This window comes from Anser anser (assembly GCF_964211835.1).
Source record: "Anser anser genome assembly, chromosome: 1".
NCBI lineage: Eukaryota > Metazoa > Chordata > Aves > Anseriformes > Anatidae > Anser > Anser anser.
Window position 1 is genome coordinate 75,588,296 of NC_139720.1, and position 18,452 is coordinate 75,606,747.

General features: G+C 43.1%; 2 protein-coding genes across 2 annotated transcripts; one reads left to right on the forward strand and one right to left on the reverse strand.

Annotated features, from left to right (window-relative positions):
- Positions 1-1,069: 1,069 nt before the first annotated feature.
- On the reverse strand, positions 1,070-13,545 carry TSPO (translocator protein). Its single transcript, XM_083842252.1, has 4 exons — positions 13,424-13,545; positions 5,911-6,111; positions 2,694-2,832; positions 1,070-1,816 (listed from the first exon to the last, which is right to left on the reverse strand). Exons 2-4 carry the CDS (start codon positions 6,096-6,098, stop codon positions 1,643-1,645), a joined length of 501 nt encoding a protein of 166 aa, XP_083698378.1. The 5' UTR covers positions 6,099-6,111; positions 13,424-13,545; the 3' UTR covers positions 1,070-1,642.
- On the forward strand, positions 13,509-16,263 carry MCAT (malonyl-CoA-acyl carrier protein transacylase). Its single transcript, XM_083842240.1, has 4 exons — positions 13,509-14,067; positions 14,166-14,253; positions 15,062-15,279; positions 15,570-16,263. Exons 1-4 carry the CDS (start codon positions 13,627-13,629, stop codon positions 15,990-15,992), a joined length of 1,170 nt encoding a protein of 389 aa, XP_083698366.1. The 5' UTR covers positions 13,509-13,626; the 3' UTR covers positions 15,993-16,263.
- The last annotated feature ends 2,189 nt before the right edge of the window (positions 16,264-18,452 follow it).

Consider the following 18,452-nt stretch of genomic DNA (forward strand, 5'->3'; position numbering starts at 1 on the left):
TTTCTTAGGCTATTTCAGGGTGCTCTTCTTCAGAAAGCTACTTCTTTTTACTGACTGGAACAGACTAGAGAAATAAACCATCTGTCTTGCAAAGATAGTCACTTCATAGGTGGGGCAGAAAGAAGAGCTGCATCAGTCAGACACAGTTGGTGCTGACAGCCATATCAAAGTCTGCAGTTCACCAGTTAGAACTTCTTTGAACTCCTGACTTAGGTGGAGTGTTTAATCACATTTGTTTCTTTATCATAGATGGTGTGACTACTTTCAATGCATATGATAGTTTGGCTGTGGCATAGAATATAGAAACAGGTGCTTGAGACTGGATCTAAGGGGACATGCAGTGCTGCTCAGCAGATGTATTTGTGACTTGTAGGAAAGCAAAAGGCACTTTCTGCCTTCAAAGTACTTGAGAACAAGTAACAAAGTGACTGTGGATCTACAGTGGAGGGGAAGGTTTCCCTCATCACAAAGGGGAAAGTAACAGCATGCTTATCAAACCAAAAGAATGACCTACGAAAACTATTGAGATTTGTGCAGTTGGGCCACAAGCTGTGGGCAAAAATAATCTGTTCTGCTTTAGATAAAACATTCTTTGCCTTGTAGGAAGCAACTGGTTGAACTAAGCATTCCAGATCTTACTGTGTCAGCTACCATAACACTGAAGAGGAGAAACCCTTGTTTGCATTTCCAAGAAGCTAAAATGGGAGGTTGCAAGTAGTAGTACCTTCAGTGCTTGTGTGTGTAGCGCCTTACAGAGCAGCAAACCCACTTGTGACCTGGCTGCCCGTTTCACCTTGAAGGTCTAATGGTGAACTGGCTGGACACTTGAGGAGTCCACATGGAGTACGTTGGTGCTTTTAGGCCGGTGCTGCTGGTGATGCCAGAGGTGTGTGCAGAGAGCTGCTGAATATTTGAGTGCTCTTGGTTTCAAATTCAGGTGCTTTGAATTTGCTGTTTTGTTTGCCCATTACAATGTTTGGAAGAAAGGAAGGGGCCATCTTTGGGGCTACAGCATCCTGTTGCCTTCGGTATTTTTTTGTTCAGAAACAATAAAAACAGAGGAACAAAGTAAGTTTACATGTAGTTTAATACATTTAGCTGACACCTAGACTGTACAATGCTCCAAAGTGTCAAGGCACAAATTGTGAAAAAGATTTGGTCTCAAATACTTGCCGAGTACAATGATTACAGGACTGTAATATCTGGCAGCTGTAGTGAGACACTTCACAACACTAAAGCACTCTATAGTGGTACACATGAAAGACTTAGGCCACAATTATGGCTGCAACTGTTTGGAACAGCTTTCTGGAAGCTGTATTTATATGCAGCTGGATTTCTTCATCTGAATGTAGTGAGGTTGCAATTTGTGCTTATTTCTGGTAACAGTTAAAATGCTGCTGTCTTATAAAATGTAATACGATATTGAAAACTAGTACCTTTCAGTCAGCACTATCATATAATTTACTATAAAACTCCTGTGTGACTTTACCCAGCTAAGACACATTTGTTTCAAACAAGGACTGCTGTTATCAAACTGTAATTAGCAAATAGTAATGGTGTAAGTAGTTTAGCTAAAAAAAAAAAAAGTCATAATTTTCTTTAGAAAATTCTTAAGGAAAAAATATTTTTGGCTAAAAGCTGTTTATTCAGATTTCTTGTCACAATTGTCTTTCCAGATACGGAAATTGAGTGCAGAAGCCATGGTTAGCCAAGCTAAATAAGGAACCATCAAATAAGCCGCTGTTTTGTTGATGTTATACCAGGAAGCAGTTGTAGCTGTTGCCGTACCAGTTGTGAGCAGGAGAGTCACGAGCCCCTGAAACACCAGGAAGGTGGTTAATGTTGTTTTACTTTTGCATTTTCTTGACTAGATAGTCGAGATATATGGCTCTTCCCAGCTAGCTCTGACACTTGGTGTATGCCTCTGTGGTTTATTTCTTCTCAGAAACTAGCTAGCAAAAAAGATTTCTTCTGAATTATGTGGTGAACTGACTCGTAACAGTCAGAAGAAAGGGCACAGCAGCTGGGAGCAGATAAAAATCCTTCTCACCTATATATACCCTATTTTTTTTATTTATTTTTCTTTTTTGGTAGCAGGAAGTGCAACATTGAGTAGAAGCCCGGTGTGACTTTGAGCAAGTAAGCTCACCCAGTGCTTTTCTGTTATAAATGCTTCCCAAAAGAGATGTCATAAGATCAAATTAATGATGGGTTGCAAAGTGTTCTGCTATTATAACGTTGCTTGTTTATTTAGGAAACCAGGCAAATAATAAAAACTACAAATTATTTTTGAGGCAAGCTGTTCCTCTTCAGACAGCAGAAAATTAGTCTGATCTAAAACGGATGCTGATTACATGAGTAATGATAAACTTCTTATCACTGCTGTTTGCCAAAGAGATAGCTAGGAATTTTACTAAGGCATAAATGTTTACATTTTCAAGTCACAGAATGCTCTTGTCAAAGGGTGGCAGAAAGAGCTATGTGAAATCTAAACATTTACGGGTGCTGTAGATACATAAATTCTCACAGGTGGCTGTTAGCATGCATAAAGAAAAACTTCTGCAAGCTGTATTCTATACTGATTACACAAATCAGGTTCAGTTTCAGGGAGACAAAATTATAACAACTTGAGTTTTAGCACATTGCAAGTGACTGCAGAATTGTATACTGAAGAGGCTTACTTCTCCACTTACCCATCCCATTTTGTGAGCTCTAAAAAATATCGGAGTCCACGCCCAGTTTAATGCCAGCTGCCCTGCATACAGGCCCAGAGGAACCACTGACTTTTCATTGAAGCCTCCCAATTCCTTCCATACCAGGTAAGAGCTGTATCTGAAAAAAGCAAATGTAAGGGGTAATTCAATACACCAGTTAGAAAGCAACCACATATTCTTAATCAAATCAAATTACTTCAGTGTCAGAAATTAAATTAATTTGGAAAAGTAGATACCCAGGCACTACTTGACAGAATAAATGACTGCACAGGTTTGATCATCTGTTGCAGACAGCAAGATGGAGGGAGGAAAAATTCCCCTGTTCTGCCAGAGTTCTCATTTCTAGGTATGGAGGAGCAGATGACCTACTGCATTTCAGTCTTAAAAGAGAATGCTGTGTTGAAATGGAAGCAAGTCTAAGACTCGAAGATAAAAGGTAAGTCTCTGAATAGGAGGAAAAAAAATCAATACTGGGAGATGTTGTTTTAAAAATATTGTAGTTTAAAAGAAAGCTTTTTTTAAATAGATGAATATAGGAGAAGTAGGAATTGAGGTGGGAATGGACAAAATGAGGAATACAAGCATAGGTGGTGGATGGTGTTTGAGCAAAGAATGAACCCTACAGTCATGTTTCAGAAGGGATGGTGAGGGGCAGAGAGGTACAAAGATGGGAAGAACAAAGATTTTAGGACTTCTGTTGAAAGAACTGCAAGGAGCATCTAGCACCCTCCCTCTCTGTGGGACCCCACCTATTGAAAGGTCTTCCAAAAATGTTCTCAAGATTTTGAACAAGCCATCTTAATGCTACTGAAAAGCAGTTCACTGGAAAGATCCCACAGTGTAAGCTGCTAAAGACAAGAATTCTTGAGATTTGTGAGACTGGCCAATGTGAAATTTAGTTTTGCATGGAAGGCGACAGATTAGAAAAAGGAGTACGCATCATCCAAGACTCTTTTTTTTGCTCATTTGACTTTTTCATTAGACATTTCAATACACATGACTGCAGAACCATTCCAAGAGACAAGAGTCCCATGGACAAAATGCCAACACCTCAAATTATACTCTTGTTTCAGAATTAAAAACTGAATACAGAGTCTATCTTGGTAGGAGTCTGGTAGGCATGTGAACTGGACTGTGCACTTCACTGGACAGCAGGGGGATCATATGTATTTCTACTGGTAGTGGAGCAAAGATGGATACCAACTCTTAAGCATTATTTCCTTAAGGAGCAGACAAACACTTGTAGGAGTGTTCATATGTAGGTCATATAATAAGGATATTTTGGGTCTGACCAAGTTGGTGACCCCAGCTTGCTTCTTGACCACTTCTTTCATAAAAACTAAACAATGCAACTCTGGTATCCTGGCAGTTTGACTACAGAGAATATTTAAAAATATATATTCTTTTTGGGAGAGAAGGATGAGAAACTTAACGGTTTCTCTTTGTAAAAGGCATCAGGACCCAAGTCAGTTTCTAAGTGACTTAACAGAGCTACAGTGTAGACTTAAGAGTTGTTGATACATCTAACTTTCACTAAAGGCAAAGGTCATTGTGCACAAATTTATTTGGGAACTAAACATCAAAGAAAAGCATGGAAGCTTATTAAATCTTGCTTTTAGTTAGAATCTCTTGAATATATTAAAAGCAAGAAATAACTAAAGGAACTAGGAGTCTTGATTGTTCCAAGGAATATGTGTGCAGGACAGATTACAGAAAAAAATGCCTGACAATAAATATGCCTTTTCACTGAGTTAGATGTATAGTACTCAACCGAGACCATCAATCTCAGAATATACTGCTTCTGGTATTTTCAAAGTAAGCTGATAAACTGTCACAATCAGGATTTTTAAAAGATTTAATTTGGTGTGCAGATTTAGTGATGAGAAATCAGGAAACAGGCTTATGAACTGTGCAGTCAACTTGAAGAAGGCACTTCATGGGAAAGTGAGTTTTTTCTTGTTTCTATTTTATCCCCAGGACAGTAATGTTCTGATTCAAATATTAACTCTCTGAATATACAAGAGAAAAGAGCAATTAAAAAAACAAAACAAACCTCTGTAAGACTGCCAATTTAACATTCAGGTACATTTTCAGACACTGGATCATTGCTGTGTTTTGCAACAGGTGTTTTAGTTATCCTGCAGGTTGTCTTAAATGCCACATAATATTGGAAAAGATTTGGTTTCTTTGAAACTTCGTATAGTTAAGCCAGTGCTATGTACAAGATAGAAATCACTTAAAATTCATTGACATGATGGATGAGAGAGGTAAACTATAAAAGGCATATTGTAACCTAAAAATTAATACTGTGGGTTTAACAATAATGCATATTTGATAGCTAGGAAGAAAAAAATGCTGAGTCTTGGCTCATAGCTAGTTCTTGATGAACAAGTGCAGAAGGAACACAAAGCATCACTTACTGTTTGCTGGCTGCACCAGCCTCTGCCGAAGCTCTTGAGCAGACTTAACATAAAACCATGCTTTGTTGGGTGGACAGCTTCTGGAGCAGTCTGTGAGAAGTGACAAAGCTGCCCAAACAATCTCCTGAGACAATCTACTTCTATAAATATTTTTGCTACATCTTATTAAAAGTAACAGCTGCCAAAATATAGTAGTATTAAACATTTACAGTACCTGTGGGAATGGTATTTGGCCTCATACTTTCCTGTTCATTTGACAGTAACTGCTGTGCTGTCAAGTATTTTAAACTAGTTAAATAAAGAGGCAGCAGAGGGTTTCAGACATCTATAGTTTAACAGCCTGCCAGTTTTATTTGAAAAGACATGTATGTTAGTTTTGATTTTTTTCTTTTAATTGAGCTCTGTTAGAACAGTTCTATCTTTTTTCCATGTTCCTGAAGCTACTGAAGGACATGCTTAGAAGAAATCCTAGAGCTTCCTCACTCTATTGCTGCCAGCTTGGCAGGTCTTCCCCTCAGAATGAATAAGGAAAGCAAATTAATGACAGCTTTTCAAACTCCTGCTTTTGAAGTGGATACTTCTGTGTACAAAATATCCTATCAAACCCACACACAACTCCCTAAACATGTTCTTACCTGTTACACAGGCAGCTTGACACAGTTTCTTACAAACATACAGCTAGAGCAATACAATAATAGTTTTCTGGTCTAGCATTAAATAAAAAAAAAATAACTTGAAGATCAGCTAAGTGTGTTGATACAACGTGAAAAACATACCCCATAGATGTATAGAGAGTTCCCCAAATAGGAGCAAACACCCAGTTAGGTGGATGCCAGGATGGCTTCTGCAGAGATTCATACCACACCGGGATTTCCTTTTTGGTTATTGTGCTTCCTAAAAATCCTCCTGCATGGGGCAAGAGTGTGAAGCCCACTGCGGGGGCCCAGGCTGGTACCAGTTCCATTGAGACAGTGAATCTGAAACAAACCCAAACAAGTTGATTAGCAGAGCAACCTTAAAATGAAACTGTGAAACTATTCAATTTTTATTAAGTAGATTTTAAAAAATATACACATGTAGGATCTGATCCACAGCCTTGCCTTGTCACTCAGAAAGAGTGCAGCTGAAATAAATGGATCTTTTATCAGCTTCACTGGACAATACTCACCTGCATATGGGAATCTATCATTCACATTCTGGTGTTTTTTGGTGTTTTTTCTGTTGGTTGGTTGGTTAAGTTTTCTTGAGCCTTTGCTTCCCCCTTAACTTTGTGCAGTAAGACTGCTGAATATAAGACTGCTGAATTTTACCTACATACTCATTCATGGGTGAGAATAATTATGCCAGAAGAATAATGCAGTTTGATATCATATTAAGTACGCTTGGAAAAAAATGCCCAAAGAAACTTTTATTTTTGTATTTACCACAAAGTTCATTCACTTACTGGAATGGTGCAGTCAAAAGTAATGAAGTGGATAAAGTGTGTGCTTGCCTGTGCTCAAGCAAAATAATTTTATACACTGTTACATTTTTAGCCTCTAAGGGTGCTGAGGATGCTCAGGGGCTAGTAAGATGGGTGTGGTAAGTAGCAGACACTTGAGAAGCTGCTCAGAAAACATGCACTAGGGAGGACAAGGAGAAAACAAGCACTTAAATGATGTTTTGCTGAACAAGGATGGAGATCTTAGTGGCTAAATGGGGCTTCTTCAAAACACAGGCAATCAGTTGCAGCCATCTCAGCTGCTAAAGACCATAAAGTATACTGGATTAAATTTGCCTACAGAAGTAACATGAAGCAAGGCCTTGTTCCGGCAGGCTGAGCTGCTTTAGTTGGAGTACAGGCAGCAACAGAAAGAGTAAGGAAGTAGGCAGGGAAAAGCTTCATCACAAGTTGTCTGGCAAGAAGTCAATTGCTACAAAAGATCTGTGTTTAGCTAGTTGAAATGCAAATAGATGAGAGGATTATAAAAGGGGCAGAACCAAAGCACATCATTTTTCAAATGTACAGTGGTCAAATACACCCAATTACTGTTAATCTGTTAGGCAGCAGGGACAGACAGCAGGAAGGGATCCTAAGATGGCAAGAGGCTAGGGAAGCAACAGGGAAAGGGCAGCTCTGGAAACCCTGGGACAGAAAGTGTTAGAGCCACCAGCATTTCAGGGGCACGTCAAAGGAAAGTGTCCTGTTGACTCAGCAGTTGTCCTGGCCTACATTTAAAAGTTTTTATTGCTACAGTTGTGTCTAATGGGATGGGGAGACAAGGTGGGAAAGCGGAAATCCCACTTGTAACAGGTGTGCTTAAACTATTACAATGTTGCACACATGATGTTACATTGTCACAGGGCTGCTGATACCCTGGATTTTTATTTGGGGAACAGGTAGGAACTCAGACAGCAAGATTGCTCCCTTTTTTGTTGCTTTACTCAGGGGTCTCCCCATCTGGTTACACAGATTTAATGAGGAGACTTCAGTAGCTGGGACCACAGACCAGGCCAAGAAGGATCGAGAAAATTTCTGGTGATAGGAGCAAACAATTTTTGAAGGCAGAACAGCATAGAGGGACTGGTAAAGCATGCAGAATTAGCAAATTTGTAAGGAGTAAACAAGAAAGGGCACATAGGTTACTGTGCTCTGAGGATGGCCTCAGGGGAGAGTGTAGGAGGGCAGTGAGTGGGAGCGCGTGAAAAAAGACAGCAGCCAAAACAGTAAGGCTGTCAAAAACAGAACAAAAGCATGAAGTGGTGAAAGACAAACTGTAGAGAAAAATACAGAACTAAGACCAGGGAGAATGGAAGAGGGAGAATGATGTGCTAGCCTGCTGGAACTGCATCAGTTAGGTCTTGGGTGGAGGATGGACAGCAAGGAAGGGAGGAAAAGCTCTGCATAGCTCATTGCTGCAGTCATTGCTGCTGTACTTTCTGCCTCGTGTATTCTTCCTGCTGTTTTACTGGGAGTGCCTTAAGTGGAGCAAAGGAATTAATGCATTCTCTCACACCTAGATCTGTATGGTTACTTTCCTGCAGGAGCTGCAGAGCATGCTATTTGTTGCCAAGACTGACAGCATCAAAGGCTCTGCCTTTGGGATAAAAGGGAATTGCTTTGTGCAGGAGCAACAAGGTGTAATGGGAACAAGAGCTCCAAACACAGCGGTTCCCTCTGGTTGCCTTCTGACTTAACCTTTGTGAATTACTGTCTGAAGTAGAAAGCTGCTCAGAGCTCACCAATTCTTATTCTGTTGCTTTTACTGTGAAGAGAACACCAGGCCTTACTTCTGTACACACATGGTACAGTGCTGGTCATTGGTGCAGCTCCAGCATGGCTATCAAATGCTAGCACTTTTTTTTTTAAAGTGATAAGCAAGGACCCCAACGGTTTTATGCTTTATTTAGACATAAAAATATCAGGGTAGTTTCCTGCAGGTATTAGGCAACTGGACTTTGTCAGGTGTTGTTCTTTCTGTCAGCTTCTCCCCAAGGAAAGAAGTCTGAAAGCGTTCTGCTAGCCAAAAGTGCTAAATGCTATCAAATTGGAAAAATAATTCTCTGCTGCAGTCAGTAAATAAATGACGCAGCTGCAAGTCTGTCCCTGTACATGTCGGAGGAAGAATGCTAAAATAAGTGACATGAGGAAGAAAGTCAGGTAGGCAAACAAGTGGTAAAGGCACAAAGCAGAGAAAGGGAAAAATCAAGCTGTGCATGAACAGGAAAAGGGAACAGACAAAAGTGAAGAAATTAAACATACTGACTTGAATTCAGTGTTGGTGTCCTATTATTTTGACTACTGTTACTACTGCTTTGTATGGTATGTTTTCTAGTAGCATTTCTCAGGACTTCCTAAGCATTGCAAAATGCTCTCTCCTGTATAGTACCTAGCAGAAAGAAGAACAAAGCCATGCAGCACAGTTGCAGGGTCACTCCAGTAGACCACAGCTGTCCAACAGCAGTGGGAGTTCCTGTCTTTAATTCCCCAGAAGTTAAATACTAGTATCAATTTCCAATAAAAAGCAATAGGGGAGCCACACTTGTTCAACTTGTTCACTTTGTTAGAAGCTGTGTCCATCTTTCTCTGGCTACTTGCAGCAGGTCTTTAGTGAGAGGAAGTAAAAGGAAGGGATACAGTGGAGACTCAATGGATGAAGCTTAACAGACAAGCAAAGCAACTGAAATGGCAAAAGATCATTCAGCAATGAAAGATGAACATAAGGGAAGGTGCTGTGTATGAAATCCCAATGTTGGGTGACAAAGAGAGGAGGAAAGTGGAAAAGGTGAGGGGTCCTGAGTGACACAATCTGGTCTCAGAAAAGCTTGTGCAAATAAAGTTTCTGTTCTGACCTTTCACCACATGCAGTTTGGCAGCCCCAGCCTGGGTCCATGTTGCCACTCAGTCAGTGCTGTAGTGTTTGTGCAGGTAGCTATGCAGCATGAGATCTGTGCCACCTTTATGGAAAGCCCAGAAAATTTGTGAAAGTAATGTAGTCAAAGAGTTTGTAAAGGATTACCAGCCATGACTTTCTTTTAATGTACTGTTCTACTCAGCTTCATTGGAATTAAGCCTGATTCTCATAGATTTAGGACTGAAAACCTTCTCAGTTTTTACAGTCAACTATGATGAGGCAACTAAGTTTTGTTTTGTTTTTAGTTAATAATACTATATTATTGTTACAACTAGAATAGCTTATTTGGAATCACAGTGTAGCCATTCAATGCTTGCAGAAATGTATCAGGGGACCAAGGAAAGCTCACAGTTACTGTACATCAGCTGGGGTGGCAGGGAAGGGGATGACTATACAGAGCAGAAAGGATCTGATGGGATCCTTCAACCATTTGTTTTCTAGGCTTACAAATATGCAGGGACTACATTTGGAAATATCCAGACTTTAAGGTAAACAATTTTCCTTCACTGATATGTTTTGTTTGGGGCATGTCCTGACTTTTAAGCACATGTAAACACCTGAAGTTACTCAGTGATAACTTGCATGGCACAGACTTGTCAGCACAGCCCCTCTGGCTGCATCTGCATTACAACCTACAAACAATTACTATTTTCCCAGTGATATCCCAACCCCACTTCAGGGTGAGATCAGGTTGCACAATACTCTCACACCCTGATTTTCATACTGAAGAAACCTGGGTGTCTGTGATTGGTAACTGCAGTGTGACCAGCAGGTAATTTTAACTCTGCTGCTAAACCACCACAGCTGGAAATCTTCACTCCCCACACACTGAACTTGCTTACTTCTGTTTCTGCCCCTTATTTCTGCCCTCCAACATTTTCTTCATAATCCCACCCATTTTCGATTTAGCCCTAGTCTGACTGCAGCGGGACAGTTTGTTTTACAAATGTTAAAACATTTTTTTCTAGATATTCAAAACAGCTGACTTGCCAAAAGATAGTTCCAGCTAAGTAAAGTACCAGGTAAAAAGGAGGAGGGAAAAAAATATTGCAGCTTGCTGCCTAATGGGCTTCTATCTTTTTGCAGGTTATTTCTCTGTGTTGGTGTTAACATGCAGAAAGTAAAACTGAAGCTTTCTGTGTCCTCCTCTCTTTTATCTGGAAAAGGGGCTGCCCAGGGAGAAAGGACAGGGTGTGGAAGGGGGGACAGAAGATGCATCGTGGCAGAGGAGGCTGGTGAAAAAAGAACTAGAACACTTCTTAGCTTCCAAAGGCTCTGCTGGGCTAGGGAACAGGTCTCTGAAAGTCAGATGGGTCCCTTCCCCTCCTCAAGCCTGGGCGCTGCCAGAGAGAACAGGAGAAAGAGGGAAAGGCCAGCTACCTCCAAGGCATTTTTTATATCCCTGTTATGGCAAACTTCTGACTAATCCCCTTCTTGTGCAACTTAATGCTGGCTACCCAATCACACACGGCTTAAATCACAGCTATTGCATTTAAAAACACTAAGGAAAATTCTCAACAAGGCTAAATCCCCGATGCAGCTCTGGAGTTTCTGGTCCTGGGTGTTTTGAGATGGATTGACAAAGCTGCAAAAGTACGGGGGGAGGATGAAGGGAGACAGGGGATCCCCTAAGATATATACTCACCCTCCCATCCTCCATAGTGTCTCATTTTGAGGGCAGATATGTTCCTACCCAGGGCTGAGAGGCAGCATGCAAATCTTAAGTGGAGTAAAGCTTTTCCTTACATAGCTATCTGAAGAATTAAAGGTGCATGTTTAATTTATGATAAACCTTTGAGATCTGTTGTTGCTTTAATTCCTGGGAAACTGTGACACTAAAAGTAAAGTGTTGTCGCAGTCTGTGATGCAGAACATGGCTACCACAGAAAAAGCAGTCTTATCTTTGTTGATCTTGAGTAATAGCTAGAACAGTATCAGGTATGTTTTTCAGAAATAAGGGACTTCTACAGTCAATTGTATAAACAGAATATAAAACAATATATATTACAGAATATAAATACAATATAAATGCCTAACAAGTGTATGTTTATAATATGTATTTATAAATTAAAAAACTGATTGTATTTATTTAAGGATACAATGTGAGTAATATAGGTATCAGGTTTAGAAACAAAACAAATCTTACCACCCAGGTTACGCTTCTTTTGGGATGGCAGATTTATGATTTACTGAAGTGACCAGATCCACATACTGTGAACAGAAACTTATGCTAGAATACCATCTTCCCAGGTGACAATTTGCTGCATACTGCTCAATGTCTTCTAACTTTTCCTCTGTAAATTTGTATAATATTCTCTGCACGCATTGTATTTGAAAGACAAAAACTACTTTCCTTTCAAACAGCTAGCTACCTAACCTCCTGCTGCAGATTCTTCTTGTTAGTCTACCCACTTTGAAACTGTCATCCGTGTGTATATGCTGTAAAAAAATTTAGTTTCCCTTGGGTAGTTCTTGTTTAAGTGATGCCCAGGCCAGCTTGCCAGGAATTCCTTAAACACAGTAAAATGACGCAGAAGTGCCACATGAGGGATGCTTTAATAGCAGCAGATGTTCATGATCCACCAACACTGGTAAGCGTGCTTTGCAAGCAGTCTGCGCCCTTTCTGGCAAACCAAAAAGGAAGCAGTACCGCGGAGGTGGGCTCAGGCTTGGGCTGCCGCAGTGTTTTACAGGACCCATACTTTGCCCCAGGCATTGCCTCTGAACCCCCAGATGTGAAGGTCACAACTGTGAACCTTCCCAGGGCATAGTGGGCCCACGTAGGATGAGCTGCAACCCTGGCCTCGTGCAAAAGGGGCACCTCTGGCTTCCGGAGCTCGTAGGGCAGCTGCCAGAAACAGTGCCTCAAAGCTCTGCAGTGCAGCTTGAACGCAATGAGAGCAACAGTTGGTTACCCTGAGAGCTTTCACTGAGGTGTAACCGCAGACTAGCCAGTCTAATAACTTGCCGCCCGGGTGCCTGCTCTTGGTTGAGCATGAAGTATCACCGCTGCTTATGTTACAGGCAGAGGCAGACTGGAGCAGGATGTAGTCGTGCATTCCTGCCTGTGCGGTTCAGCTAACTGTTGAGAAACTCAGGGTTTTTTTCCAGGTATTTTACCTGGAAGTTGACAAAAACAGAGGAAGCTATCTAACAGAGAAATGTAGGATACAGATTAGAAAAGCAAGCAAAATCTGCCCACCGTAATCCTTTTGAATCGTCCTGAATAAAAAGTCAGCACAATGTCTTGCAGTTCTGATCCATTTCCCATCTGCCCTGCTAAACTAATACAATCTACTTTGTTAAACTGTTTAGTGATGTCAGACTCACTGCTTGCTACTCTTTCATAACCTTAAGCTATGCAAAGTCATTGCACAACTGCAACTTTTGCATGGCTACTTTCATTTTAAAAAAAAATATTCTCGCTGTTCAGTGCTCAAGTCAGTACGGTGCATTTTGCTCCATTTTATAAGAATTGCTTGGAAATTGAAAAACCCAAGTCCTTTCTCGCAGCCCTGAAGATACGTATGTGTCTGGTTAAGAAGCAGAGAGGCACCGCAAGAGGACACCTGCCGCCCAACAGCACTCTGAAGTGATATTCACCGAGCGGACAACGGGAAAACTCACAAAGAAAAAAACAGAAGAAGAAAAAAAAAAAAAAAGAAGATGAAGAAAGAAAAAAAGAAGAAAGAAAAAGAACAACAGCCTCCTCCTCCTCAGCTCCTTTTTGGGGGACAAAAGGCAGTAGCAGCATTTTCCGTGTCAAACAGCGGGCTCCCAGCCCGCTCTCTCCTCGGGGTCTCGCCTTGATCCCCCCGACTCTGGCCCCACTGCCCCCGGCCTCGCCTCAGCGCCGAGGGCCCCGCGGTCGCCCCCCGGCGGACCCGGCCGTTACCTCCGCTCCGCTCCGCTCCCGCCGCTGCCTCCTGTACCGGCAGGCGGCCACCCCTGCGCCTCCCACCGGCGGGGCCCGCCCCGAGGAGGGACCGAGGGCGGCTCGGCTCGGCTCGGCTCGGGCCGGCTGAGGAGGAGGAGGAGGCCGGCCGGGGGCCGCCCGGTTCCCGTGGCAACGCGGGGAGAGGCGGCCGGGCGGCGTCCATGAGCAGCTGGGCCGCGGCGCCATGGCGGCTGGGTGGCTGCGGCGGCTTCCGCCGTGCCTCACGACGGGCGGGCAGCTCCCTGGCCGGCGGTGGGGAGCGGGCGGCGAGGCTGAGCGACCTGCTGAGGAGCTCGGAGCGGGACGGGGCGCCGGGAGAGGAGGCGGCGGCGGCGAGGCGGGAGCGGCGGCCCCCCCGGGAGGGCACGGTGCTGCTCTTTCCCGGGCAGGGCAGCCATTTCGTGGGGATGGGCCGCGGGCTGCTGCGGTACCCCGGCGTGCGGGATATGTACCGCCTGGCCGAGAAGGTGCTGGGCTACGACCTGCTCTCGCTCTGCCTGGAGGGGCCGCGGGCAGAGCTGGACCGCACCCGGCACTGCCAGCCCGCCGTTTTCGTCGCCTCCCTGGCTGCCGTGGAGAAGCTCAACCACCGGCAGCCTGACGTGAGGGCCGCGCCGGGGCCTGCCCTGGGCCTGGCGCCGCGAAATGGCGCCCCCGGCACTCCCCCCAGCGGCTGCCCGTGTCCCCTCTCCCCCCGCAGGTGCTGGAGAGCTGCGTGGCCGCCGCCGGGTACAGCGTCGGGGAGTTCGCTGCACTTGTGTTCGCCGGAGCCATGGACTTCGCGGAAGGTGCTGGGGAAACGCTATGAAGCCGCTTGTAGGACACCCCCCCTTCTGTCATCGCCCTCCACCCGGCTCTTTTTTGTTAAAGTTTACTTTCTGCTTACACCATTCTCTCTACAACTACCTGAAAGGAGGTTGTGGGAAGCTGGGAGTCAGCTTCCTCTCGCAGATAACTAGTGATAGGACTAGAGGGAATGGCCTCAAGTTGCATCGGGAGGTTTAGGTTGGAAATTAGGAGACATTTCTTCTCAGAAAGAGTAGTCAGGCATTGGAGTGGGTTGCCCAGGGAGGTGGTTGCAAAAAGTTGAGCCAAGGGAGGTTTAGGTTGGATATTAGGAAGAATTTATTTACTGAAAGGGTTGTTAGGCATTGGAATGGGCTGCCGAGGGAAGTGGTTGAGTCACCAACCCTGGAGGTCTTTAAAAGACGTTTAGATGTAGCGTTTAGTGTTATGGTGTAGTGGAGGACTTGTTAGTGTTAGGTCAGAGTTTGGACTAGGTGATGTTGGAGTTCTCTTCCAACCTGGGTGATTCTGTGGTAGAGTCACTGACCCTGGAGGTGTTCAAGGAAAGGTTGGACCTGGTGCTTAGGGATGTGGTTTAGTGGGTGACATTGGTGGTAGGGGGATGGTTGGACCAGATGATCTTGGAGGGCTTTTCCAATCTTATGATTCTATGATTCACTTTAATTCACCTAGCGTTACGCTGAAAGCATCAGCGTTTAACGGGAACGAGCAGCCGCCGCTTGTGCATGATGTGACACCGCAGTGTCAGCCAAAGCCATGTTTACCTGGCTCTACCTTCTCTCTCCCTAGCGCTGTATGCAGTGAAGGTACGTGCTGAAGCTATGCAGAAGGCGTCGGAGGCTGTCCCCAGTGGGATGCTGTCAGTGATTGGCCGGCCGGAGGCAAATTACAAGTTTGCCTGCTTGGAAGCTCGAAGGCACTGTGAATCGCTGGGTATAGAAAACCCCGTATGTGAAATTTCAAACTATTTGTTTCCAGACAGCAGAGTCATTGCGGGACACTTGCAGGTATTGCTACAGATTAAGTTGAATTTAACATTTGGTTGAATTTAACATTTCAGTATTTAAAACTTCTCCTTTCCGCTTCTATGTGGAGGTTAACCTGTGTGGCAAGAGTTTGTCCAAACAAAAGTAGTTGCTTTGTGATGTTTGTTTGTTTTCTAGTGTGTGCTCAGTTGTTGGGTAGGGAAAGGAGTTGTTTTGTCATGCCAAGTCTAGTGAGATTGTTCTTGTGGGGTTTGTGGGGTGAGCAAGTAAAGTTTTATCATGTGAGACTCACTTCTGTCTCTCTTTTGTAGGCTTTGAAGTTTTTGCAGGAGAATGCCCGAAAATATTATTTTACACGTACGAAAATGCTTCCGGTCAGTGGTGCTTTTCACACACGACTTATGGAACCAGCAGTAGAGCCATTGGCTGAAGTCCTAAAATGCATTGAGATTCAAAAACCCCTGATCTGTGTCTATTCCAATGTTGATAGCAAAAAGTATATGCACTCAAAACACATTCAGAAGCTGCTAGTAAAGCAGATTGTTTCACCTGTGTTGTGGGAACAGACCATGCATTCTGTTTATGAAAGAAAGCAAGGAACAGAATTTCCTTACACGTACGAAGTGGGGCCTGGGAAGCAGCTAGGAGCAATTCTCAAAAAGTGTAACCTAAAGGCCTGGAGGCAATATAGCCATGTAGATGTTTCAAAAGATGAGGAAGTAATGGAGACATAAACAGATTTTTGAGAAAAATCCATGCAACTTGTTGTTTCTGCGTTATTTAAAAATAACTTCATGCTCCTAAAAGAGGAAGTCTTAAGCATTGGTTGCTTCTCACAATGAGAAGAGCAGCATGCTTGTCACTGCAGTGAACATTGGCCTTCCCTGTGTGCCTTGGATGTGGAACAAGAGAGCAGCTTGCAAAGTCGCTTTTCCACCTGTGTTGGGACTGCAAAACTGCCAATAAACATGCCAAATAGTGTTCTGTTTGGCCTTAATCCTGCAAGCAACTTCCCCTCTCTTTTTTTCCTTTTTTTTTTTTTTTTTAATTTGTGTGTGTGCATGCATTCAAGTTGCAGTCGGTAGCTGTCACTGCCCATTCCAGGGGTCCTTGGCCTGGGTTCCGGGCAGAGCTGGGTTGTTTGCCGGGTTGCCAAGGGTTTGTATTTGGGATGCTATGGGGTGCATGTTAGTTGGCCTGCAGGTCCACATGTAGAAGGAAGTAATTTTCCTTCCAGTTGTTCAATGCCACATCGGTTGTGCTAAAATACCTCATATAGAATGAATGTTTCCCCAAATTAATAAACTTAACAGAATTCCCAGCCTCCCAAGAGGTGCAGGAGTTCTGGAACCCTGACCAACCCTGCGATTGCATAGGCTTGAGCTTTGAATGGCTTTTCTTGACAAAGCAGAAACCAGGGGTGCTGGAAATGTCCTGCTGAGATCCTTGGGAGGGCAACTTTGTTGAAGGCGAGCCCTGCAGCAGCACTCAGTCAGGGGAATTTGGATGCTGGTGTCACTTCTCTCTGTACCCCCGACTGCGTTCTGCCAGCTCTGGCATCTCCCAGAAGCAGGAGATGCAGTGGAGAGCAGAGTGTCCTGGAAGGAGCTTCCTGGCTGGTGAAGCACAGAAAGTTGCTGTTACACAGAAAGTTTATTCGTGCTCTGTTTGCACTTTGTCTCTAAGGGGTGCTTCATGGTTTAAGAATAAAATCAGAGAACAGTGTTCGTTAGGGGATCGGGTACAGACAAGCAAGTAGAGGCTAGATTGTGCATGCATGGCTGAGCAGAAGCCTCAGCTGAACTTTACCCTTTTCTTCATGCTTTTGGTATTTTAATAGCTTTTAGCAGATATACAGAAAAAGTAAAGTATACATTACTTAAATCATATATGACTACTACAGGCTACCAGTTAAATGTTGGGCTGACTGTTAAAAAAAAAAAAAAAGATTTTGATGAAGTCTCTTACGTTAACAGGAATGTGCTAATTAGTAAGTGAAGCATAACAAATTTATCACCAGGTGGTTAGAATATTCCAACTAAATGACATTAACATTCTTAGACATTGAATTATGAGCTGTGTTGGAAGTTTCTGACTACATCTTGTAAAACCAAAAGTAATGTTAGCGACTTTGAAACCAGCTTGTATAGTAGTTAGAACTGAGAATGGCATGCTGGTGACACTAATTTTGTTTTTAGTATAGTGCTTTATGGTTTACCGATTTTTAATTATTTAACATTTTGGGGGTAATTTTGAAGACTTGTCTTCTATTTATACTGTTCTTACCGTACATATTTGTGTGAGTGTGTGTATATGTGTGTGTATATATATATATATATAATTAATATATTACTATATTATTTCACTTTACTGTATGCTTTGCATGGAATAAAATCTCTTTGGGAAAAAACATAATAGAAATCTCAGTTTGCAAATGCAGCACAGACTGTTAGATAACCTTTGCACCTTCAACAGATGCAGAATACTGAAGTGACAACAGGACCCTAAGAGCATGCCACTCTTGTTGGCCCTGTTTAATTTGGGTGAGAAGCAGCCATCACTACCACTTGCAGTTCTTTGCTTTACCCCTGTGCACCTGGCATCTGCACAAACAGCAGCATCATACCCTTGTGTTGATGTTAGTTTATATAAGCTGAGAAGTATGGCAGACAGCTTTATGCCTTGATGTCAAGAGCATTCAGGGCTCGCTTTAATGTAGCGCCTGGTGACACAACATCGTGCTGTGCATGGCTATAAAGGAACGGGAGGGTGTCTCACATGTGGTAAAACTTGTCTGCGGCTAGGTGGAGAATGGCATGCAGGGCAATTAAGGATCCAAGGTCTTATTACTGTTACCTGCATTTCTTTTATGTGTGTGCTCATCTATGCCTTCTGCTTTAGGAAACTGAAAGTTTTATGATGTGAAAAGTCAGTGCAGTTCCTGCACCTAGGAACAAGAAGAAACAGGATGTGGAAAAAAAAATCAAGTGCTGTAAACTCTGTCACATGAGGAAGTGTGCATTAATATATATACACATATATATATATAATTCAGGTCTCCTGAGTCACAGTGCAGAGCCGTGGCATTGAGCAAAGAGTCCTAGTTACATGTGAGCAGGAACCTGGCCATTACTGCTCACTGCAGTGTCCCAGCTGGTGTTGATGCCTGCTGCAGGTTCTGTTTGTGTTGTGTT